The sequence below is a fragment of the Paroedura picta genome, chromosome 5 (assembly GCF_049243985.1).
Source record: "Paroedura picta isolate Pp20150507F chromosome 5, Ppicta_v3.0, whole genome shotgun sequence".
Classification (NCBI taxonomy): Eukaryota; Metazoa; Chordata; class Lepidosauria; order Squamata; family Gekkonidae; genus Paroedura; species Paroedura picta.
The window spans coordinates 95,512,341-95,537,608 of NC_135373.1; the positions used below are offsets into that span (position 1 = coordinate 95,512,341).

At 41.3% G+C, this 25,268-nt stretch overlaps 1 protein-coding gene across 10 annotated transcripts in view; it reads left to right on the plus strand.

The window, feature by feature from the left end:
- ANO4 (anoctamin 4) overlaps positions 1-25,268 on the plus strand; it is a 163,266-nt gene that overhangs the window by 51,050 nt on the left and 86,948 nt on the right. For 8 of the 10 annotated variants that reach the window (XR_013231294.1, XR_013231295.1, XM_077339174.1 and 5 more), the window contains 2 exons: positions 11,578-11,784; positions 19,975-20,085. Coding sequence is in view for 8 of the 10 variants with exons in the window: in XM_077339174.1 (XP_077195289.1) it covers positions 11,578-11,784; positions 19,975-20,085 (318 nt within the window). In the remaining 2 variants the exon portion in view is untranslated. The remainder of the gene's footprint in view (positions 1-11,577; positions 11,785-19,974; positions 20,086-25,268) is intronic. The other 2 variants (XM_077339176.1, XM_077339179.1) reach the window with 1 other exon arrangement.

Sequence of the window (25,268 nt, forward strand, 5' to 3'; positions counted from 1 at the left end):
AGTCACATGCATGTCATTTTCCTTTTAGAAGGAAAAAACTGGTTGCATGGTGTCTATTACATTCCATCTGTGCAGGTGTTGCACAGACTGGTATTCCACCTACCTGACACACATTTATTCATTTTTATTTATTTAATTATTTTTTAAATTTATTTCCTGCCACTCCCAACAAGCGGCTTGTAGTGGTTATTGTATCCTCAAATACAATTAAGCCCCAGTAAAAATCCAATTAAAACAATATACAATAATATTTGATACATGGCGGTAATTCAACTTCCCCCCACAACAGCCTGACTGCCCACAGGGCATCAAACCATTGTTGGTTCAAATACGTTGGTAGATCTTCTCACTGACCTTAACCGTAAGCCTGGTGGAAGAGCTCCATCTTACCGGCCCTGCAAAACGCTGCCAGCTCTTGCAGTGCCTGCAGCTCTTCTGGGAGCTCATTCTACCAGGTGGGGGCCAGGACCAAAAAGGTCCTGGCCCTGGTTGAGGCCAGGCGAGCATTTCTGGGGCTGGGAATGACCAACAAGTTTGTACCTGCAGAGCGCAAGGCCCTGTGAGGGGTTCTTGTGAGCAAGCCCCTGTGACGGGGTCCCTCACTGAGGGACTGAGAAGAGGAGAATAAGTGAGAAGGATATTGGAAGTCAACAGTGCACCACATCATCATTCCAGCTTCTTCCCTTCCTTACATGTCTTGCATAGCTTAAAAAAAACAAACAGGTGAAGGATCTAGCACTGTGCCATCTGTCCTCATTTTCCATTAGCCAGTACAGGAAATTAAGCTGCCTAAGGGTGCAGCTAAACATTGCTCTAGTCTAGGCCTCTTTACTTGATACCCAGTAAAGACCTACATGCACAGCCTATGGAGAACCAGTTGAGCACCATCACTCTGAGGGCAAGACTGGATTCATCAACAGAGAAGCCATGACTTAAGGAATCTTGGCAATGGCATGTGAACAGCTGAATCTCACATATGTTGCTAGAGGAACAGAAGTAAATCTCAGTGCTCAATGGGGCCTACTCCCAAGTAGGAGTACATGGTACTGCAGTCTTATAGTACTGTCCTAAACAGAGTTACATCCTTCTAAGTCCACTGAATGGGCTAAGAATAACATAACTCTCCTTAGTATCACATTGTTAAGTCTAAGTTTAATTTAATCAACATTTTTTGCTCTGACCAAAATAAGTTCAGTTTACTATGTGATGTATCACAGCAGGCATCTTTTAGAAGAGGTATCCCCCTTCTCACATTGGAGAAGATGCCTCTTCATTGCTTCATTGTCTCATTGCTTCATTGCCTCATCATCCAATGAGAGAGCTTCTGACCGTTAGTTGGACAGGGGGCGGGTGTTAGAACTCTTTGTATTGCCATCTTTTTAATGTTTCTAACGTTTAATGTTTATTTGTTTAAGGAGGTTTTAGGGGTTGTACTGGTTGTTATTGTTTTACTGAAAACCTCTGCGAGTCAAATTGAGAGCTGCAGTATAAAATGCGAAAATAAATAAATAAAAATACTGTTATAAACAAGTGCTTGTTTGAAAGTAATTTAATTTTTTAAAATACCTTTGTCCCACAAAACCTTTTTAGTCAGTTTTAAACACTGATTGATATCTAAGCCAATTAATCAACTAAACAATGTATAAGTTGTTTCAATAGTATTGACTTTAAAGATCAGGGGCTTACTAGTTGTCAGCAGCACTAATAAGATATGGGTGCTGGGGAAATGACCTCTCAGTAGAAGCAGATCCTTAATAAAGACATGTACATTACACTGCAGTTGAAGAACTGAATGCATTATTCAAAAATGTTTGTGTGGATTTAATCATGCTCCCTGCTTTTACGCATATTTATTCAGGTCATTCCTGTTGAGGAGTTGTTGTTGTTGTTGTTGTTAGATTTATTTCCCACCACTCCCTTACGGCTTGTGGCAGGTTACAGTGTCTTAAAATCCCCATTAAAGCCCCATTAAAAGACATAAAACATTACCAACATGGCAGAAAATCAGTAACCCAACTCACCCCCCCCCACTACAGTTCAGTGATATTTATTCCCTAGTGAATTTCTATAGGATTTTGGCTTTAAAGACAAAGCAGAACTCCTTCATTGCATATATTTAATAGCCATGCCCATTCTAATTCAGTCTTCTTTATAATTGTTATTCTTTTATCCCTATTCTTCCTGAAGCACTCCTATTTGAGTCTTCTTGTTTACAGCACAGTTGGCAGACCTGCAATATTTTTTGCTTACTGCTGTTCCAAATAACTCTTTAGCAATCACTAAAACAAAGAGATTAGATATGGGAGGTAATTCCTCCCACGTGGTTCTGCTTTTTGCTAGGACACAGATATACGTTACTCCCATGGGAAACTTCAAAATGCTTTCTGCAGCATCCTCCTTAGCTTGCTAGGTCCTCCAGTTGCTAGCCTTGCATGATGAATGGCACAAATTGCACCAGTAGTTGAGCACATTTGCTCCAAGAGACAGAGCACAGAGCTTTAATTGAAAAGAAACTTTTATTATTGGCCATTGCTGTAGTAACTCCCTTTAGATTTCCAGGCCTCTTTCTGCTCTATGGTCTCTCTTCAGCCACAGAATGTGGATGATCTTGGACCAGTGATTCTCTCTCAATATAACTTATCTCACTGTGTTGTTGTAAGAAGTGTGGAACTACGTGCAAGATCTTGGCAAAAGGAAAGAATGAACAGGGGAGAAATGTTAAAATGTTCATTGCAGCATCTTTTGTGAGCAGTTTTGGAAGTGGAAGATGTATAAAGATGATTTCAGTTAGATAAAATCTATATACACTATATGGTAGTTCTCATGAATCTGATTCTGGATTAAAAACAAATCTTTATTTAAATGGATAATTATTTTAAACATACATTAATTGACTGTTAAGAATTTGTTTGGATTTAATTGGCCATTTGGACCGTTCATGTATTTTATCAAACCCAGTGTGTGCACTCTTTATCCTTCAAAAATCTTTATTCTAAACACAGAAAGTGGGCTGTACTGTACATGTCTGCTGTCTATATCTGGCATTATCAAATAAATTCCATTGTTTTATAAACGGGAAACCCCATCTACTGTCTCTAAAAGAGGGCCCACTGAAATAAAACTTCAGAAGTTTCTTATTGCAACATAATTGAAATCAATAGCATCTCTTCCTGAGTAAATTTTAGGATTGAACCTTAAAGAAAGAAATAATTGACTACTACATTGGTATCATGTCATTACCTTCTATAACAACAATTTTGTTAACACCCTCTCTCTCTCTCTCTCTCTCTCTCTCTCTCTCTCTCTCTCTCTCTCTCTCTCTCTCTCTCTCTGCATACCTTCACATTTTTATAGAACTGTGAAAGACTCTTTTGCTTAATTGTTTGGACTTGATCCAAAAACTGTTGAGAGCACTTAAACAAGTAGAAATGCTGTACATCTTTACTAGGGAGTTACTTTATGGGGTTATAATTTTAATCGCAGGGTTTTTAGTATGTGGTTAATGCAAATTGTTGTTCAAGGGCTAATGCCTATTTTTTTTCAAGTATGGTATGTGTTGCTGACTCAGCTAAGGTCTGAATATTTTGGATAAGGTTCAAACAGAAATGTTTCCTAGTAAATATCAAGAGTGTTTCTAAATATTGCCAGAGAGAGCAGAATCTCTCTGCAGCAGAACCCAGCAGAACCCAGCTGAATGGAGTTATGCAGATGTGATAATGGTGGACTTGCTTTGGTGCCATCACCATCACAATGTAGACACAATAATACAAGTGAATTTGGTCAGATTTACACTATATATTCCTCACCTTGGTTCTGCCTGGCCAAACCATTTCATTGCTCCTTAGTACTCCTTAGTACTTAGTACTTTTCAAGCTCCACAGAAGGAAAATGTTTGCTTAGGAATGACTGCATCAGTCACCTGGCTCAACTGTGCATTCTGCAGGCCCAATAAGGTTTCAACAGAAATGCTAATCTTGGTAACTAGAAACTCCCTGAGGGTAGTCAGGATTCCAGCTGAATCCTTTTGTTTTCATGGATGGAAAGATCTTCCATCTTTGAGAAGGTCCTTAGTGATTGTTAGTTCCAAAACAAGAGCATATAAAGAGATGCCTGAGAAACAGAAATCTTGGAGTCAACATCAGGTCCAAAACCACTTCCACCAACTCAGGAAGGGAAAGCAATAGGCAGCAGAGCAGGTGACATATCAACAGAATCCTTGTTTTGTTCTGAGTCTTCAAAATCAGGTGCACACATTCCGAATGGAAATACTGAGTGGCAATGCTCTGGTGAGTGTCATAGAGACACAACAGACAATAGGTACTCCCTCTCCTTGTCCATCAAGGCTAGACTGGTACTATAATTTAATATTGTTAAAAATTACTTTGGAAAACTGTTAGGCCAGAATCACAGGATATATGTGTTCATTACAGTGATACAATATTTGCAAATATTTACATTTGTTCGATGACCTGCAATTAGATGATGTAATATACATGTTTTAATTCCTCCCAGTTCTGCATTTTATTATATGTATGCAAAGTGGTTTCCAGTATAACACAGGAAACATAACACAAGTAATGTCTTTTTATCCCAGTACATAATGCTGCCACTCTGATTTAAAAACATCTTGCTGGCTACAAAGGTATGGTGCAGTGGGGGAATAGAAATCATTTTAAAGCTATTTTTGTTTGTAATGTTTAAATTAGCTGTTGCTCAGGTATTTCATGCCATGGACTGAGAAGACAAATCCCTGGCAACTGTTACCAGCAGTGATCCTGGTTCTCAGTCATCTGAAGTGTTTGTGCCATAGTATGCCTAGTATGGAGACATAGTAAATATGACATTTTAATGATTAAATGGTAATTTCTGTTCAGAAAGAAATGGCCAAAACAGGTCTATCATTAACTTCAGTAGAGACTGTGGGTTTCTGGTTTGGGGTTTGTTGGGACTTTTATATAACAAAGCTATTTTATGACCGCTTTCAGAAATCCTAAATAAATCAGCTGTTTACTTTGTTAACTGAAAGGTAAAGGTAAAGGTATCCCCTGTGTAAACACCGAGTCATGTCTGACCCTTGGGGTGATGCCCTCTAGCGTTGTCTTGGCAGACTCAATAAAGGGTGGTTTGCCATTCCCTTCCCCAGTCTTTACCATTTTACCCCCCACCAAGCTGGGTACTCATTTTACTGACCTCGGAAGGATGGAAGGCTGAGTTGACCTTGAGCCAGCTGCTGGGATCGAACTCCCAGCCTCATGGTCAGAGCTTCAGACAGCATGTCGACTACCTTACCACTCTGCGCCACAGAGTAGGACAAAAATGATAAGACACAGCCAAATATCACTTGAGAGTATACTTGAGAGTATCCACTGTTTGGAAGATTTACTGTCACATTACCTTTGTTCTCTAAGACAGGGGTAGTCAACCTGTGGTCCTCCAGATGTTTATGGACTACAATTCCCATGAGCCCCTGCCAGCATTTGCTGGCAGGGGCTCATGGGAATTGTAGTCCATGAACATCTGGAGGACCACAGGTTGACTACCCCTGCTCTAAGAGAAGGCTTAGAGACTGCTGTTGTTACTGCCCATGTTAAACTTGCTTTATACAATTCCTTGTTCTAGTAGTCTAATTTCTGGATCCCAAAAAATTACATGATCCCATCTTTAATGTAAACTGAGATGCAAGCATACTTCCTTTGTCCTATGAATATATTTCCGCTTTTATGCATAGTCATAAAACGAAGAAAAAGAGTCTGATGGGAAAAATATATACAACTTCAAAACAAAACTGACCACAGCATTAAAATGTAATATTAACTCCAAGTATCTGAGACAATTTAACATTTACTGGAGAAATTTAGGTCAAATCATGGATTAGTGCATCGAGTTCGCTGATGACTTTGATGTTTCCCTGCTTATCTAGTGCAACCACACAGAGAGGTTATTTGAGCTCTGCTTCTCATATCATAGAATTTCTGTATTTTCCTGCTGAAACTTACAACATGACAATAACATTTTCCTGAGATTTCACACAATATTATTTTGAGGAAATAATTTTTAAATGCATTTGGAGAGGGGAAAAAATATTCTATGCAAAGAAGCTTAATGTGACATGTACCAGGCAGAGCATGGATCAGTATTTATGATGGACCAACTGCATGGCTGACAAAGGTTTTGTTGGAATCTGATAACCTCTTAAGCAACCGCTTCCTCCCTATCTCATCAGGAGCAGAACCTAAGCTCACATATTTCTTCCCTACTCATTGCCTGTCATGCTACTCTTATCTGCAAGGGAAAGTCTGTGACTAAACCAGGAGTCCTTCCCTTGCCCTGTCAGCTTAGTAAGGCAATGGAAGGAATTCCTGAGGCATCCCCAAATCTTTCTCCAAAACCTTTTTAAAAACTTGTAGTGTGTCCACATCAGATTACAAGTGAAACTATTGATTCAGTCCATTTCCTTGTGAAGGGTAGAACATTGTGTTTGCAAAAGGTCTTCTGAAATTCAGCATACTGTTGAAGTGATTTGCAGATGGAGCACTGGGAAGTCTCGATCCAGAAAAAGAGGAATGGAAAGAAAAGGGACATGGATGCTTTGGGGCATGTAGGCCTGAGGATTCGTTATCCACACTGAACAGCAGACTGACACCTGCCACCCCTGGAAAAAAGAGAGAGGAATCCTTCAAACCAGTCAGAGTTCACCACTGTGTGTGCGTGCGTGCGTGTGTGCGTGTGTTGGGAGGTGGCTGGCTGATCTGGATAAGAAATTAACAGCATTGTTTCCCACAAAGTATACGTTTTGAAGCAGAAGCAGCAAACTTGAAGTCAAATGACAGCTTTGTATTTTGAAGCTCTCCCTGGGGTTTTTAAGCAGGTCATTTGATTCCTTCTTGTCTGATACTATATAAGCAACAGTGGCAAAAGCCAAATGCCTCTTCAAATGTATGTATGGAGGCATTTTTTTCTTCATTGCTTGTGTATCATTAGATTAGAACTCTCCCTGCCTTTCTCCAACCATGGCAGATTGTGAAAACAGAATTTGAAAATCACGCATTTGATCCTTAGCTCTGGCACTACACTACACTTGATCTTAGCCAAAAGGCCGAGAAGCTCTGGCACTAGAATTGGTACCAGCACTTTCCCTCTCTGCAGCATATTTATGGCTTGGCATTGTTTGGTACTGAAGGCGCAGAAACTGTCAAATCGGAAATGAAAGCAAAGAATGGGAAAGGTACAGGAGTGCATAGCCTGATTTCTCTATCCTACTTCCTGGCCATCGTATATGATAGTCTGTGTTAGTTCCTGTGGCTTAATTTGATCCATCTTTAAACCAGTCCAGAAGCAATGAGGTTCCCCCTCCCCTTAATACCTACACCCCATACACACACACATACACTATTGCAATGTAAATATTTATTCTGTATATAAAATACACCTTCTCAAAAATACCACTTACAAATAGATATATTTCAGAGTCAGGGGCTTATCTTTCTAAACAAATCTCTACTTACATTGTTAGCCTAGGATTATTGTTTAGAAAAAGAATGCTGATAAATTCATACATAAAGCAGTGCAGTAATAACTGATAGTGAAGGTCATGGAAAAAGAAACACAAAGCAGTCTGGTTTATAAACTTTTGTGGGTGTTTAAATTCATTGCCTGTCTGTAATTTATACTGCTACACATACCCTGCTTCTCCAGAATTCAAGGGACAACTGCTAGCCCGAGTTGGCTCCCTTTGGAAGAACGAGAATTATGAAATTTATGGAAGTTTGTAGTATTTGCTTTATTTAAAATACAGAGGCAGAGAATCCCTGCTACTGGCCTATTTTATTAGAATATTTATATCCTGTCCTTCCTCATGGTTCAAGATCTGCTACTCCACATCAAATTCTTCAGTGAATGTGAGAGAGGAGAGAGAGGGAGAGAAGGAAAAGGGGGAAGGAGAGAAAGAGAACCTGAAAACTCAATAGGGATGCCAGCCTCCAGGAGGGACCTGGTGATCCCCTGGAATTACTGCTCATCTCTAGACTATAGAGAATATTTTCCCTGGAGAAAATGGATGCTTTAGAAGGTGGATTGTATTGAATGCTGCTGAGGTCCTTGTTCATTCCAGACTCCAGGAGTTCTCCAATCTGTATATGATAACACTAACGCCCATCCCCTGCTGGTGGCCAAGGGGCACCTGGAAACCACCTATAGCTGCGTATGTGCCTTGATCTGTATAGCCCAGGATAGCTTGATCTCAGCTAAGCAGTGTTGGTCATCATCAATATTTGGATGAAAGACTACCAAGGAATAACAGGGTCACTGCAAAGAGATGGACAATGGCAAACCACCTCTGAATGTCTCCTGCTTTGACGGGGTCACCATAAAATATCTGTTGTTTGATGGCACTTCCCACCTGGAGCTGTCTGCTTGTTTCCCTGTCCTTTATGCTATGAAATCTACCGTTTTCTTTTGACACAGATGCACACCTGGCTCTTCCCTTCAGCCAGGAGGTTGCAGGGGCCATCTTTTCCGTGTCCTGAAGGCCACCTGAACAAAACCAGTTTCCTGAGCCTTAAGACCCATGGAGGACTGGAGGCATCTACAATGATAAAGACACATTGGCATTATCTTTGCCATGTGGGATAGGTTGAGCCACAGTAGTCAAAAGGCAGGCTCACTACAACAATGCCTTTCTCATGAGCAAAACCATGCAATTATTCTATTACAACCTTATTTATGAGGCCAAGATGAAATCATAAATCTATGTTTATTTAAAGCTATTAATTAAATTGTGGCTGTGCAGCTAAATGATTTATAGTGGCATGTAATTTTCTGGTTTAATTCTAAACCTCTTCAGCATGTGTTAAATCTGTCAGGAAAGATGAAGGTGCATGATAAATTACTGTTCATAATGATTAGTAATCTAATATTTGCTTTCTCTCAGTGAAAAGGTTAGCAGGGCTGACTTGTTCAAATAATACCCAAGCCCATTGTCTGTCTCCTCCTCCTGGAAGGAAGAGATTGGATTTATAACCTGAGTCTTGTTGCAGTGTTGAGAGCCATCTTCATGTAGTGGTTAAGAGTGGTGGCCTCTAATCTGGGGAGGAGGGTTTGATTCCTCACTCCTTCACATGCAGCCACCTTGGGTCAGTCACAGTCCTGTTAAAGCTGTTCTCATAGAGCAGTTTTGTCAGAGCTCTCTCAGCCCCCCTACCTCACAGGTATCTGTTGTGGGGGGAAGAAGGAAAAGATGTTAAGCTACTTTGGGACTCCTTCCAGTAGTGAAAAGCAGGGTATAAAAAACATCTCTTCTTCTTCTAAAAGCCTGGCTCCACAACCTCGTCCAGCTAGATGCAACAAGTGCACTTAGCCAGCTGGGGTTCTGTGTATCCTTAGCTGGCTGAGGAATCACAGGCGCTTATGGGTGCTACACATGTGATTTCCCAGCCAAGCCCACCAGCCAGGACTGTATGTACACAGCCCATGAGAAAATCACAATTGTCTTGTTCTGCTGTTTAAGATCAGAGGACTAGATTCTGGGGCCACTAAGAGCCACCTGTTTTGAAAGCATTAGCCTATCTGCAGCTTGGCAGACACAATAAAATTTTATTTCTCCAGACTAAGTTTAATGAAAATAATATTTACTAGAAATTGTTTGAGAACTAAGACTTAAGAAGGATTCATTCCCTTGATGATGACATTTTTTGTTTGTATTAAAGCAGAAAATGTGTGATTACATTGATAAAATCCTCACACAGACTCTTCTATTTTGTTGAACTCAACTATCACATGGCCACATTTTGGCTATTTAAACATCTAGGTGGGACCTGGAGATATTATAAAATTACAACTCATCTCCAGACAACAGATAGCATGGGTAGCTTTTGACAAGATACTCACCAAAAGTTCCTGAGTAAGCTTAGGTATCATGGGACAATTGGTTAAACTACTGAAGCAGACCATAGAAATAAATGGACAGTTCTCAAAATGGAGGAAACTGTGGGATCCCACAAGGATTGGGACTGGCATGATTTATGTCACCCATAAATGATTTGGAATTGAGGGTGAGCAGCCTAGTAGCCAAGTTTGCCAATGATACCGAATGATTCAGGATAGTGAAGACCAAGGCAGTATGAACAGCTCCATGAGGATCTCTCTAAATTGTGTAAGTGGGCAATAATGTGACTGATTCAGTGTATATGAGTGTATGTTAATGCGTTTTGAGTCCAATTACACATTTAAAACCAACAAATTTAATTCTGGATATAAATTTTATATGAATGCACACTTTGAAGAAGTATGCATGCACACAAAAACTTATACCCAGAAACTTTGTTGGTCTTAAACATGCTGCTAAGCTCAAAAAGTTGTTCTAGGGTTCCTCCAGGTTGCCTTGGACCAAGAGGAAAGGCGAGGTAAGTGGTTGACACCATTTGAAACAGGTTGCTGGGCAAGGTAGACTGATCTAGCAGGGCTCTTATGTTCTTGTCAAGGGTAATTAGTATGCTTTTGATAACTTCTTGTTAATGAAACTGTTCAGTCCTGTCAGTATACAAATATAACCTCTCAACAATAGCTGACTGTGATAATTCAGATACCAGTTAATTTTTTTCCTCTCTTTGTGCATGTTTGCAATATCAAAAATATATTCATCTTCCTGGATATGAGCAAGTAATAAAATGGCAATATTCTTGAGTAAGGTGCCCTTTTGTGACAGGTGGTTAGAGGGCAAGACCAGAATCTGAGATTAAAATCCTCATTCTGCTGGAAAACTCACTAGTTGACCTTGCTTCAGAAAGTCTCAGACACTGAACAATGACATTGTGGGCATCAAAATGGAGAAGGAGAAAAACACATTCATTCTACAGGAGGTGTAGAGATAATTAATATTTGGTCATTAGTTAGTCATTACAGAAAAGGAAGTCTGGTTGTACCTTGTTTAAATATGTGATATTTCTCTCTCTCTCTCTCTCTCTCTCTCTCTCCCCCTCTCTCTCTCCCTCCCTCTCTCTCTCTCTCTTATATTTGTTGACCGCCTCTCCCAGAACAGCTGGCTCATGGTGGTTTACATCAACATTAAAAAAAATGCAATCCCACAATATCCACTCACCCTAAATCAACCCCAGCCTCCTATCCTTCTAGATTCAGCATTTAGCATTTCTTTACTACCTTGTTTTTGAATTGTTGCCATAAAGGCTAAGTGCCAAACAATCATTGATTTACACAAACACACAGGCAATTTGGGGGCTTTTCACTGTCTAACCACAGACTTCTGTGGAGGCACAATACCCACGTGTGGAGTCATTCCCATGGAGTTCAGCAGAGGCCCATTCACACTCTGAGCACATGCACATGGGGTACATGCAGCCCAGCATTACTGGCATTACACTCTGCTGAGGTCCCTTCCCTCCAAACCCCCCATCTTCCAGAGGTTCCACCCAAGTATTTCCCAAACCTAGTTTGGGACTGTGTTAAATTTGTATCCTACCCTTCCTTCAAGGAGCTCAGGGTGGTATTTTAATCTTCAGGTCTGTAATATGCTTGTTTAGAATTTGCCTTTTGTATGTGACAGATTCCCCTCTTTTTTGATAGGTATAAGCTTATCCATTCATGGGGCTGAAAAGCGTGTACAGATCTACCAAAGGAGAAGTGCAGCAAACCATCAGTTACCACAGCGGCCATCAGTGGTTAGGCATTCTTCATTCCCACAAGCCAGAAGGCCAATAAAAATGGAGGCCTCATCTTCTGGATCGATTACGTTACCAGCTCCAACTGGAAAAACCATAACTCATCAGCCAGGTAACAAAAAAAAATTCATTCCAGCATTTTAATCAGAGAGCTTTATGCAAAGGATACATGCTATGAAATGCATTCATAACATCTGGTCAAGCTTGCATGGAAATCAATCTATAGTTTGATGTTAATAGATTGATGTTCACTCTTGCTTTTTTCAGTATGCTTGTTTACAGCTGGTGTGGTTATCAGTTATCAAGAGCAAGACATGAAACAATGGGGTTTTTCAAGAGAAAAAGAGAGATCGCAGCCCATCTAAAATGTTCTAGTAAAGGTTCTTTCCTAGCAGTTCAGAAAATCCTGAATAGCTATACTGCCTGGCAACGATTATTCCTAAACACTTATACCAACCACATCCTTGGAGACAGCAGAATTTCAGTTCTCTCCTCAGTACAAATAACATCATTTCTTTCACACACACTACTAAAAGTTCATTCTTTTGGGGGAGGGGGGATTACTAACAAACTCAGTTTCTCCATAGCCTCTCACTTAAACCCTGGTCTGCTCTGCCTAGGAGGTATCAGCTTAGCTGTGGAGAGTCTTGAGAGGAGTCCATCAGTACTCTTTCATAATGGAGGGCACATTAATGGGTGTTTTAAATAACACTGAGCATTTCTGGCCATTTCCTGAGGTATTCAGTTTCGAGCATGGCCATTTTTGGCTCTCTGTGCATCGCAAACTGTTTTCTTTCAGTGGGTGTATAAAAATATGTTTGTTAGTTTCCCAGTTACATTATTAGCCACCATGCACATATGATGAATACCTAAAAGATTAACTTCCAAATTCAAAAGAGTTTGCAGGAGGGTTGCCCCATGTCCACCAGTGGGGGATGGGGAATTAGGGAGGCCAAATCCTGGTTAGGAAACTACTGGAGATTAGAGCATGGTGTCTGGGGAGGACAGGGTCCTCAGTGGAGTACAATGCCATAGTGTCCATGCATCTATTTACTACAGGAGAACTGATCTCTGAAGTGTGGAGATAAGTTGTAATTTACAGGGTCTCCCCAAGTCCCAGTTGGAGGCTGGTATCCCTGGTTTTCACGTGGGTAGTTGTGTTGATCTGCAATAAAAAAAACACGTTTCGAATCTCATAACATCTTAAAGACCAACAAGATTCCCAGGGAATAAGCCATCAAAAATCAAAGTTCCCTTTTTCAGTCTTGCAAAGGGAGCTCTAACTCTCAAAAACCTAAGCTTTGGAAAGCCTGTTGGTCATTGAGATAATACTGCACTTGAATTGTGCTCTCTCAATTGAACTTTCTAAAGAGAGAGTATTAGGTGCACCTCTTTCCCTCCCTGGCACTGGGCATGCCTGGCTTGCCGTCGCCGGGTTGGTGGGAATGGGTGCAAGCGGGGCAAGGCCAATCAGGACACGCTCATTGGAAAGAAAGGAGAGGCTTGAAGATCCATTGAAAATAATGGAAACCAGGAATGCCGATTGACTTGCACGTGCAGCATTGAAATACATCTTTACCATTTCGTCGTTCTTAATAAAAGAGCAGAGGCCTCCTGGGTGGAGCCTGGCCAGGGACTGTCTGGACTTTGTTTCTGGTCCACGGGTCAATCAGAACTTGCACAGCAGAGCTGATTGCCCATCCCCACTTGCACCCACCCCCCACCAACTTGGCAATGCCCAGCCAGGCGCGCTCAGTGCCAGTCTACCCCTTACTGCCAGGAGAGGATGTTGGTGAGCTTGCCAGGGAGGGAAAAAGGTGGGAACGCAGTTCCCATCCATGTTCCCTCCTGGGTGGCAAATGACTGATGCGGCCTCGCCATGCCTCCATGAGCCTTTTCAGAGCTGGGGGGCAGAGAATGACAACGCTTTCCATGGCTTGCTGAGCTCGCTGCAGGCTTTTGCCATCCAGGGGCCAGGGTGGCCTGAAGGGGCCACTTTCCACCCACAGTCACCTCTGCCCCGAGAGGACATCAGCAGCCCTGCAAGGGGGGGAATCAGTGCATAGCCCCACCATCCCTCACTTCCCAAAGGCTCACCATGGCCTCCCCAGGCCTCGGTGTGCCTTCCCGCAGTGCCAGCAGAGGCCCCCCAATCCATGCCTCCCCCCCAAGAGTAGCTTTGCTGATGCCACTACTGATGTCACTGACCCTTTTAAAGGTGGGAGTGCCACCCACGGAGTCTCTACAGGTGCTCCATAGCTCTCAAGGAGTCTTTTTTGGCCCAGTCCCAGAGAACACCTCCACAACACACACCGCGCCTCTCCAATGACTCCCCGGCCTGCTGTGAGCCTTCCAGGGGCAGCAGGGGAGCTGCGCCATCCCCGCTGCTGCTGCATGCCGTCGCCCCTTCAACTCCCATGAATGTGTTGTCTCGGCCGCTGGGTGGGGGACAATGGAGTTCCCGGTGCCACCGGAGACTCTGTGACTGCATCAGCCAACCACACCAAGCCTCCCTGGGCTCTTCCCCATGTGGAGGCGGTGAGCGCCGCTGGGGGAGATGCGCCACTGGCCCCAGCCCCAAGATCATTCACTGGGCCCCCACCACCCCTCCCTCTCCACAGGGATGCTACGCAGATCACGGCCTTCCCAGCCATGACCCCACACACACCGCCGGAGAACTAAGCGGTGATAAATAGGTAAACATGACATGAAGAATCAATCTTAGGAAAGAAAGCAGCACAAGTTAAATGAAATTATATGCCACCTTCCAGGGCTATCAAGAAATCCTGAGGTTTCATGGAACCTTGGTTCAGAAAGTGTGTTATACAACAAAGATTAGGGCTTGACATCCTTCGTATGCACCTGGATTTATCAGGGTTTTAAATTGAGAAAATCTGCCATTGGTCCAGTTTCAAAACTTGATATGAAGCAGCCCCAATTAGATGTGACTACACTCCATTTAGGTACCGAGAAATGCAAAACCCATTCTCATATTGCATGTTATGCCTTCATAGGAAAAATGGCTTATCACAAAACATACATTTAAATGGAATCACACATGATTTCACTAATTTGCTAAATGCAATGAGAAGTAATACTATTAGTTCTTGGTAAGAAGCAAATGCATCATCCCACATATTTTAAAGCACTCATGCTGTCACATAGCCCTGAGACAAACAGAAAAATTCCTGTCACAGATATGCAAAAAAATCAATTCAAATATTTCTCCCTGTGGACTTTTTAGGAAATTGGAAATGTGTCCTAAGAGAATAGAGGAAAGCTGGCAGAGACCAATTCTGGTATAGTGAAGAATATATGAATATGCATAAGAAATATACTATAATAGGTGAGACTATTGACACAGATCTGCTGACAGTATCCAGAAGATAGGCCAATGATCCCTCCTGGGTTTATGACTGTATCTTCTACGAATTACGTTTGCAAAGGAAATTTCAGTAACTTTGATTTTTTTATCCCACAAACTTGGGCAGTGGTTTGTGGCCAGAAAGGTATGAGGTTTGGAGGTTAAAGTAGCCTTGCTCAATACATTAGTGGTGTACCTGGAAGTCAAGCTACTCTCTGCTGAGAGTGCTGTTTATCAGTTCTGTATTTGTTCAAAAGACCTCCTTTTAATGAGCCAATAAATGCCCTTCACTCCTGATATCTTAAGTCTGAGAGTTCTTGAGGAGTATTTCCTGCACGTGTGGCACCTTGAGGCCATGAGAATTTTGGGTGCCTTTCCTGTGTCTCTGACCTTAGAATCTTTTGGGAGGAAACACTTTACTGGTCTCACTGGGGCTAGCTATGCAGTGTTCTCCCCTTAAGTGATTATAGGTTGGGGGAAGAATCAGTTTTGGGAACAGTTGCTGTTTGGCCTGTTATCCCCAAACCCAGATGTCTTCACCTTCAGTTGCTTGGCTAAGGGAAATTAAGCTGCCCATTCCTTTATGAAACTACTAAAAATGCTCATCCATTACTCTTTCCTCTCTCTGGTTGCTTCAGAGGGGAAGGGAGGACTTCACTTCCTTTCACTGTTGAGTTGACCACTGTAGGGTTATCTGTAGTTCACCTCCCCATGCACATGTTCTTTGTTTTGTACAACACTACCTCTGCAGGCAGAACTATTCCCCACCCCAAATGGCTGCCTAGATAGTACATTTTATAAGGCTCTTTGCAAAATGACATGACTATTTGATGAATAAAACTGGATTGTTTATTTGGAGTAATGGGATAACTTTTCCTCATTGGAACAGTGACTTTCTTCAGCACTGGTAGCTTGATAATTGTACAAGCAGGTGTGAGGGGGCTTAATCTACATAAAGGCAGAATAAATTATTTCCTTGTTTCTTTGGCATTGTACACATTGCATATAATTCCAATTTAACAATGTAAAAAACCTCCAAATGTAAATACCTCGTTATGAAATACATTGTTGTTGTTAGTTGCAAAGCCGTGTCTGACCCATTGTGACCCCATGGACCTCTGCCATTCCTTGAAGGCCATTTAAATTAGCACCGACTGCTTCAATGACTCCATCCAGCCACCTCATTCTCTGTTGTCCCCTTCTTCTTTTGCCCTCAATCGCTCCCGGCATTAGGCTCTTCTCCTTCATTCTCATGAGGTGGCCAAAGTATTTAAGTTTCATCTTCAGGATCTGGCCTTCTAAGGAGCAGTCAGGGCTGATCTCTATGGACAGTACCAAAAGGCAAAACTTAAATGCATATTTAGCCTAATTCTATTTCATGCTCCAGCTCAACAGGTTTCATTTAATATCCAGAGCACTGATATGTGGTGTGAACTGTGAACTGGCAAGCCCTTGAAGCAAATTAGGTAGCTGTAAGCAAATTATTATTTATTAATTTCAGTACACACCCCTATCAGCAACATGAAAATAACAACATCAAGCAACTTTACAGAGTTCTTAGAAGAATTCCTTGAACAGTCTACTTCAGGTTTTGAGCATGTTGCACCTGTTCTATAAAGGCTTATTTTAACTTATAAAACAGATTCCCTGATTTAAAGAAGGCAGAAATTTTTTAAACTTTTCTAGAGCATCTTCAACATAATGTCACAGTTATTCAGAACTATACAAACACAATGTCATCCTCACGAATGATTTCTGTTCTGTCACTGGAACATGACCATTAATAAGTATCTGGTATACAGTTAATGGGTTGGACTAACATTTCGGAGGGTCACGTTCAAATCCCTACTCTGCCATGGAAGTTTCCTTAGTGAATTTGGGCCAGTGACAAACACTCAGCCTAATTTACCTCACAGGGTTGTTTGTGAGGATGAAATGGAGATGAGGAGAATTATGTGAACTGGTTCAATTCCCTGATGAGGCAAAGGGAGAGGTATGACTGAAGTAAATAAAATAAATGTATACAGTTAGTGTCGCAATTTCTCCATATACCTAGCTTAAAACTAATGGAAGTTGATTTATTTTATAGTTTGTTTGTATTCATCCATCTATTTCTCTGTTTCCTTGATATCACTTTTTACACCGATGGAAATTAAAATGGCTTAGCTGTATAGGTTCTCCTCTAAACTATAGTAATCACTGGGCCCTACTTAAAAGGGGCAGCACTTATGTTGGAGGTAGGAGAAGCTACCCCAATTGCATTTTTAGTAATAATAATTCGCATCTCATCTAGATTGATCCTTAGCTGGTTATAGATGTCTTTAGAAAATTTTATCAGGAGTGATCTTTGGAAACCTCTTGCATTCATCATAGAATCATAGAATCATAGAGTTGGAAGGGGCCATACAGGCCATCTAGTCCAACCCCCTGCTCAACGCAGGATCAGCCCTAAGCATCCTAAAGCATCCAAGAAAAGTGTGTGTCCAACCTTTGTTTGAAGACTGCCAGTGAGGGGGAGCTCACGACCTCCTTAGGCAGCCTGTTCCACTGCTGAACTACTCTGACTGTGAAAATGTTTTTCCTGATATCTAGCCTATATCGTTGTACTTGAAGTTTAAACCCATTACTGCGTGTCCTCTCCTCTGCAGCCAACAGAAACAGCATCCTGCCCTCCTCCAAGTGACAACCTTTCAAATACTTAAAAAGGGCTATCATGTCCCCTCTTAGATCATATTAGACCCAAAGCATACTCACTATGAGTAAACCTCTGAAAATATTCTCCTCTTCATGGAAGTTCCATGCTATGGCATGAAAAACTACTTATAACAGATTTCTGATATCACATTGTAAAGTCAGCAGTACATTGCCTCCATGAGGAATCAGAAACCTGAATTGCTGATGCAGGAATATACAGCATATTGACAGATCTCCATGTATCCAGTGAGTCAATGTATTACAGCCAACACAAGGATCATCCATCATGCAGAAGTGCTATTGTGCAACACCCTCCCAATAGCGTGTGAAATGTATTCACCGGCCTTTATCTCTACTGGCTAGTCTCTTTATGCTTGGTGAAGTGTGAATATATTTGATATTAATTCAAACTCCCAACATGTCTTCATACTGTTCCAGGCATTGTATTACAGTTTATAGGAACAGAACAACTTTCAAAAATGGATTGTTGACATTGCACATCATTGCTTTTTTAATTAAAAAATAATTTTAGCAATAATTTGTCGGCTTTGCATGTGCAGTCAGATTTTGAACATGGATTGGCTGCCTGTTTTCTATAAACTGTTATAAAGCAATGAAACCCATGTGCAGTTAATGTATGCATCATGAACCTCTTCAACATACTCAATAATTCTACAGCATTTCATAAAGAACTGGCATGTTGACCTTTGTACAATATAAATTGGGTGAAATTATGTGCTCTGGCTTCCTGCTTTCATAATCTCATATAAGTCACAGGCTGTCTTTTTTGCTTATTTTCGTGTTTTGTTGTATTTTGTGTTGCCATAGAAGAAATGGATATTTCATTCTTGTTCTTTCCATATTGTTTACATATGGGGATGAGTTTCAGATTGTCATGGCAAAAAGAAAGATTGTGTGATTCCGATAGATGTGTCTACTGTCCAGTTAAAACTGCTGGGTTTTAAAACAGATTGTACCCTGCTCTCCTGCAGACATCAGCAGTAGCAAGCAGACTTATGAATTCCATGGCAATGTTATGTTTAAATAGGCAGATGTATGTCAAAAGTTAGAACCACATAGATTTGAGCACTGAAAACAAAACACTGAATTTTTATTTAATGTGTTGCTAGTGATGTAATTAATTTGTAAGATTCTTACCACTTACAAAGTCCCAGAAGTTGTTTACAAAGCAAAATTAAAGTGTATTACCCATTCTATGATACACAAGCAATATGAAACAATTGGTTTGAACTTTGAAGTGGCAATAAGTCTTCATCCATCTCTTGCAGATTCTACAAGCAAATCTGACCTTAATCCAATTCCTACTTACCTGCATGGTAGAGAGTTTACTGTAGGAGGTCTGAAATGACACAAGAAAAATGTTAATTAGGAATGCAGGGTTTCTACATGCAGAGAAACTGCAATGAATAGGAGTCAGTTATTAATTGTATTACCAATTAAGTGACCAGACCCAAACAAGATCTTTGAAAACCAGAAAAAAGATTTAACATTTCAAAAGGTCCTATAATAGTATCCATTTCAAGAACGGATGCTCAAGGACAGTTAACATTAACACAGAATTATAGTAACAAATTGTAGGTATTCATCATTCTCCCTGAATTTACTAGGATAAATTTGGGTTGAAGATTTTTTCTGCTTCCGCTACCAAACTTCACCATTATTTCTGGAGCATCCATGTGACACTGTGATCTAACTGTGCTCCATATTCAGTGCACTCTTTCCAAAACCTACTTTGCTCCAAACGTTTTGGGAAGAGAGAAGTCCGAGTTCATCATCATGTTGTCCAGATGGGAAAGTGTGCATTTTTAAAGCACCTGTCTACATTGGCACAATTTTCCTTCTTTCAGCCCTTTGTGGCTGCTGTTTTCTCGGCCACACTACTGAATGACTTTTTGGCATAATTGCTATAGCACTGTGAACTTATTATACCATTTACTGATATTTTTAAAGAGACCTCAAAGAGACCTCAAGCAACACAGTGGAGAAAGCATACAGGGAAAATTGTGGCTGTTGAATTATGCAGAAAACTCTATTTTGGATTTGCATTTGTAGACACAGTGAATGCAAAGTGGAGAATTCTTGGTATGTGAGTGCCGCCTTCCTCAGCATTATACAGAAACCAAAGTCCAGACCGCTTTAGCAACATTGCCTCGGTCCCATCTATCTTTGCTGGAGTCATTGTTAAAATATTGCAAACTCCGCCAATCTCTTCAATTTCTTTAGAAGGAAGAGAGCATTGTCAAGTTCGCCAGCTGGAAACGCAAATACCAATAAGGCATGACGTTCAGAAGAGAGATGTGGACTTTTCAGAAATTCTTAATGCAATACAAGAAAGTAAGTTACTATGTGGGTCTCAGATTTTTAACATTGTAGAAATCCTGGTAGAGGCAACACAACACCTGCTAAAATTTAAAAGAAAACTACAACTACCTGTACAAAATGGATCCAAATAAGTCAGTTCAATTAATATTCTTATGTTAGTGAATAGAGTCAGTATTCTGATCAACGCAATGAGAGAGAAAAATTAGTTGTGGAAGATCTTATGAATAAATTGTCAGTGTGAAATCTGCATGCAGATCAAGTGGAATCATTTATAACCCCATCAGTACTCAGGCATTAATTGACTCCTTGTACTGTGAAAACTGATGGGGAGAATTTAAATGAATTTGCTAGGATGTTTCCATTTTAGTCTTTTATTGTTTGGGTGTTAAAAGGGTTTTGTTTTATTAGATACAGAGAGAGTATAAGAGCTAAATTATGTACTGACACCAGACACCACAAAGCAAACATAAGATATGTTATTTTCTTAAGATTATCTTCCTTTCTGTGCTAATCTGTGTACACTTCCTATACACTTCCTCTTCCTGAAATTGTGAAACTTGAGTTTTTGCTTAAAGAAATCTAGAATGGACATTTATATAGTGCTATATATTCTGATAAATTTTATGCTGATGAGGAGAAAGCTCTTCATAGAATCATAGAATCATAGAGTTGGAAGGGGCCATACAGGCCATCTAGTCCAACCCCCTGCTCAATGCTGGATCAGCCCAAAGTATCCTAAAGCATTCAAGAAAAGTGTGTATTCAACCTTTGCTTGAAGACTGCCAGTGAGGGGGAGCTCACCACCTCCTTAGGCAGCCTATTCCACTGATGAAAGAAGGTCTAGAGGAAGCCACTTTTAGCACTGGTTAATTCAGAGAAAAGTGAATTGTAGAGATAAATGGTACAGTTTTAATCTTTAAAAAAGAGAAAAGGGCTCTAATAACAAATAAGGAGGAATGTGCCTCCACATAAAAATTCCTTTTGGACTGAGTGACAGTCCACATACAAGGAAAATTTGATGTGAGGAGTACACATTTTGAATCTGCTGTAGATGTTGATCATTTCTTTGTGGGAGAAATCCAGACAAGTGCAAAGGGTTGTGTTATAATATGTTTTTGTCCTGCATCCTTGTTTTTTCAGTTCATTAGTGAGTAATATACAGTTGCCTATTCCTGTAACAAAGTGCCCCACCGTTTGGGCAACTTTTGCCCTTCTAAACCTATTTGTTGGAAATCCTGTTGTTCAGAACACATAAAATCATAGACTCATAGAATATATCCAGCATTTGTTCTGATATTTTTTCTCAAAAAAGAAAACATACATTTGGGATTCCAAAATCTACTTCCCAAATATTGATTAAGTATTTTGGTGGTGTATTTTTGGCCCAGATAGATCTGAACACACAGCCCTGACCCAAACCCCAAATGGTACAATGATGTATGTAAAAGTGGTGGCTTGAAGCCTGAGTCCAACTCTTGACAGCCAAATAGTGAAGCATGCAATGACATAGTGTCTTGAAGACCCAAGTCCAACAATGACACCCAAACCCTAAAGAGTGAAACAACATAAGTAGACATGGGGGCTTGAAGCCCTGATTCCACCCCTGATTCCCATACCCAAAAGCATGCAACAACACATGGCGAGGTGGCTTGAAGCCCCAAGTTCCGAGTTTTTGACTGAGATGCCATCAATATGCTCCTGACCCCCAGCTATATCTGAATCAGAAAGCTGAAAGAGAACACAAAGGGCCATCCAGTCCAAAAAGAACCCCCGCGACCTTCTCAGAGACTTAAAAAAACACAAATTTCTGATAGGTGCTCATCCAGTTTCCTTATAAATCTTCAAACAAAGGAGTCTTTAGCACCCACAAAGGAGACTTCACCATCTAATAATAGACTGCCATTCATATATACCACCAGATTTATTGGTCAGATGTCTGGAGGTCATGGTGAAATGGCTAAAGTAGAATAAGCTGAAGTTGAATCCAGCTAAGACAGAGGTCCTCTGGCTGGGCCAGCATGCCCCAGTTGAGTCAGTGCAACTTCCAGCTCTTGACAGAGTCCAGTTGACAACCTCAACCTCTGTTAGGAGTTTGGGTGTGATTCTGGACCCCTCTTTGTCTCTTGAAACCCAAATTATAAATGTCACCTGCCAGGATTTCTACCATCTTTGCCAAGCATGGCAATTGGTACCTTGGTTTTTAATTGTTAATTTTAATTAAGTAAATCAGGTTTTATGTGTTTATTCTATTATATAATGTTATATTGTTATGATGTGAGCTACCCTGAACCTCCAAGAGAAGGGCAGCATAAAAATAGAAAACTAAATAAGTCCAAACCTGCCACCTATTCCCAAAGTGTGTAGTGACATATGTAGACATGGTTGCTTGAAACCCTGAGTCCAGTCCTGACACCCAAACTCCAAAGGGTGCAACAGTGTATGTAAACATGGTGGCTTAAAGCCCTGTGGCCACTCCTGACACCCAAATATGACAGCATGCAATGACACATGTAGACATGGAGGCTCAAAGCCCTGAGATATATGTAGATGTGGTGACTCAAAGCTTTGAGTCCAACCTTGACACCCAAAGCCCAGAGCATGCAATGAAGTATACAGATGTGGTGGCTCGAGGCCTTGAGTCCAACTCTGATAGTCAAAGAACAAAGCTTGCAACAATGCATGTAAGTGTAGTTGCTTGAAGTCCAGCTCTGACACACAAAGCCCAAAGTGTACAATGAAGTATGTAGATGCCGTGGCTCAAAGCCCTGAGAATAGTTGGCCATTCACAGCAGTAATTTTTGCAATGAAGCAAGTGACTGCTTCCAGGGTCCTCCCTGTAGCCCTTTTGTTGTGTTGGCATCCCCAGGGGAATGACCTCTTGGAGGATTGCTTGGAAGCAGTGGCCCTGAGCCCACCTGAAACCCAAAGCCCAATGTATGTCCACAACATTCACAACCTCCCCCCAGCTGAAACACACAACCAGTATTTTGAAGCCAGACAGAAAGACAGTCACCCCCAGAGTTTTGACGGTGGCTCCGCAAAGTACCCATCTGGCAGCTGGGACAGTATAATAAATGTGGGTACTCAGCCAAGGAACCCACTAGTTAAAGCTTACACAAACAGATGCGGAGCTCACCCACCAACAGGGGTGTATTATTCTACTCTGCATGTTGGTTTGGAGTGCTCTCATCCATTTGGGTGGAAACACATGTAAAGCTGGCAGGGTCTACATAGGCAGGTTATTTTGAAGGACAGAGAAGCATACCAGACAACCTCTGAGTTTGGATGGGGGCTCCCCCAAGTAACCAACAACTAGATACCACAAAGAAGGGAAGCATGCCTCCCCACCAGACATTACAAGGAATGCCCCTGGATATCTCAGGCCCAAATATATAGACTCACCTGGCAAGGTGGAGGCAATGCCTCAGGGTCCATCCATTATTTTGATGGGGCAGGCCAGTGACTGTGGATAGATATTGCTTCTTCCTCTCTACTTCCTTTGGAGGGGTAACAGGGTAGGCTGGCAGGCTGGGCCATTTTCCCTCCCAGTACACTCCTGCTCATGGACATCAGTGTCTTACTTTGGCTATCTGAGGACAAGTGAAGGAATCAGACTTGTTTTTACCGAGTTCCTTACAGTGTGGAAGATTTTGTCTTGTAAGAATAGTTGTTGGTAATAATGCTGTTTTCTAGATTGGTGTGCCAGGGTGGATATTGGGCATGGTTAACTGAGTGCTAAATGCTGCATCCCTGATACTGCTAAAATTCCATAGTAGAAATGTATAACTCTGAACAGAGGGGAAGGGCTCCCGTGGAATTCTTCTGGAAATTGTGGGACCTGAGAGTTTGCATATTGGATCCCTGTATAATAGAAGTATACAAAATTTGGATTTACAGTGAGACAGCTGGTAAATGCTCTTGCTAGCATGAGATAGAATTAAGTCTATGGAATAAAGGTAAAGGTAAAGGTATCCCCTGTGCAAGCACCGGGTCATGTCTGACCCTTGGGGTGACGCCCTCTAGCGTTTTCTTGGCAGACTCAATACTGGGTGGTTTGCCAGTGCCTTCCCCAGTCATTACCGTTTACCCCCCAGCAAGCTGGGTACTCATTTTACCGACCTCGGAAGGATGGAAGGCTGAGTCAACCTTGAGCCGGCTGCTGGGATTGAACTCCCAGCCTCATGGGCAAAGCTTTCAGACGGCTGCCTTACCATTCTGCGCCACAAGAGGCTCTAGTCTATGGAATATGAAAATGCAAACAAGTCTTCTTTGTTGCTCAAAAACCAGCAAGTTAGCTCATTATACTTCATTAAATCTTCAGTAACTCTGTAATTGCATATATTTCCTGCTTCTGTTGGGTTTCATGTAATTTGTAATGTGATGATACATTTCTGGTGATAGGTGGCAGAGAAAACAACAAATGCTGCAACTAGAAGGCAAGTCTTTTGCTAGATCAAGATTCCACAGATGTGCGTTTGTAGGTACTTGCATCATGACTGGAGATCTCAGTAATACTGGGTGTGACATGCCATGTTTAGCATTTGCACACATGCATACATTCAAAGTGATAATAAAAAAGTTCTTCTAGTGCTTCAAAGATTAACAAACGTATTGACGCATAAGGTGCCATAAAATTCCTTTTTCCTGCAACGGACTGACATCGTTACCCCACTAACATTTGTAGCAATGTAATAATGTCACTTAATTAATTAATAATGTCACTTAACAATACAGTTAGCCTTAACTGTATGCCCAGATGGAAATTGATGTATTATTATGTGTCTGTAGATCTGTGACTATAGGTCAGTTTTGCATGATGCTGATCATTGCCTGATCATTGCTGTGGTATAGTTAGGTCATTCATCATATTATTTGGGGTGAATTGTATCATGGCAGAGTTTGGACATTGTGGTTTGGATCCTGCAGTTGCTTGCACAACAGTTGTGGATCTCCTCTGCTTTCCCCTGTCCTCCAGCAGTTCTTTTTGATTCTGGGCGAGCTGGTTACTGGCTGGACCCATATGTCAATGTGTTGCATCAAGGAGGAAGGAGGCAAAATTAGTGCAGTTCCATTAAGCAACTCCATTAATTCTGATCAGTAGTTCATTCTTGGGCAAAATGAACATTTGGATAGGCCTTACGTACTGGTCCTGCTCCTAACTTCCAGGTGCTCACAGTGTCATTTGCAGAGGAGCC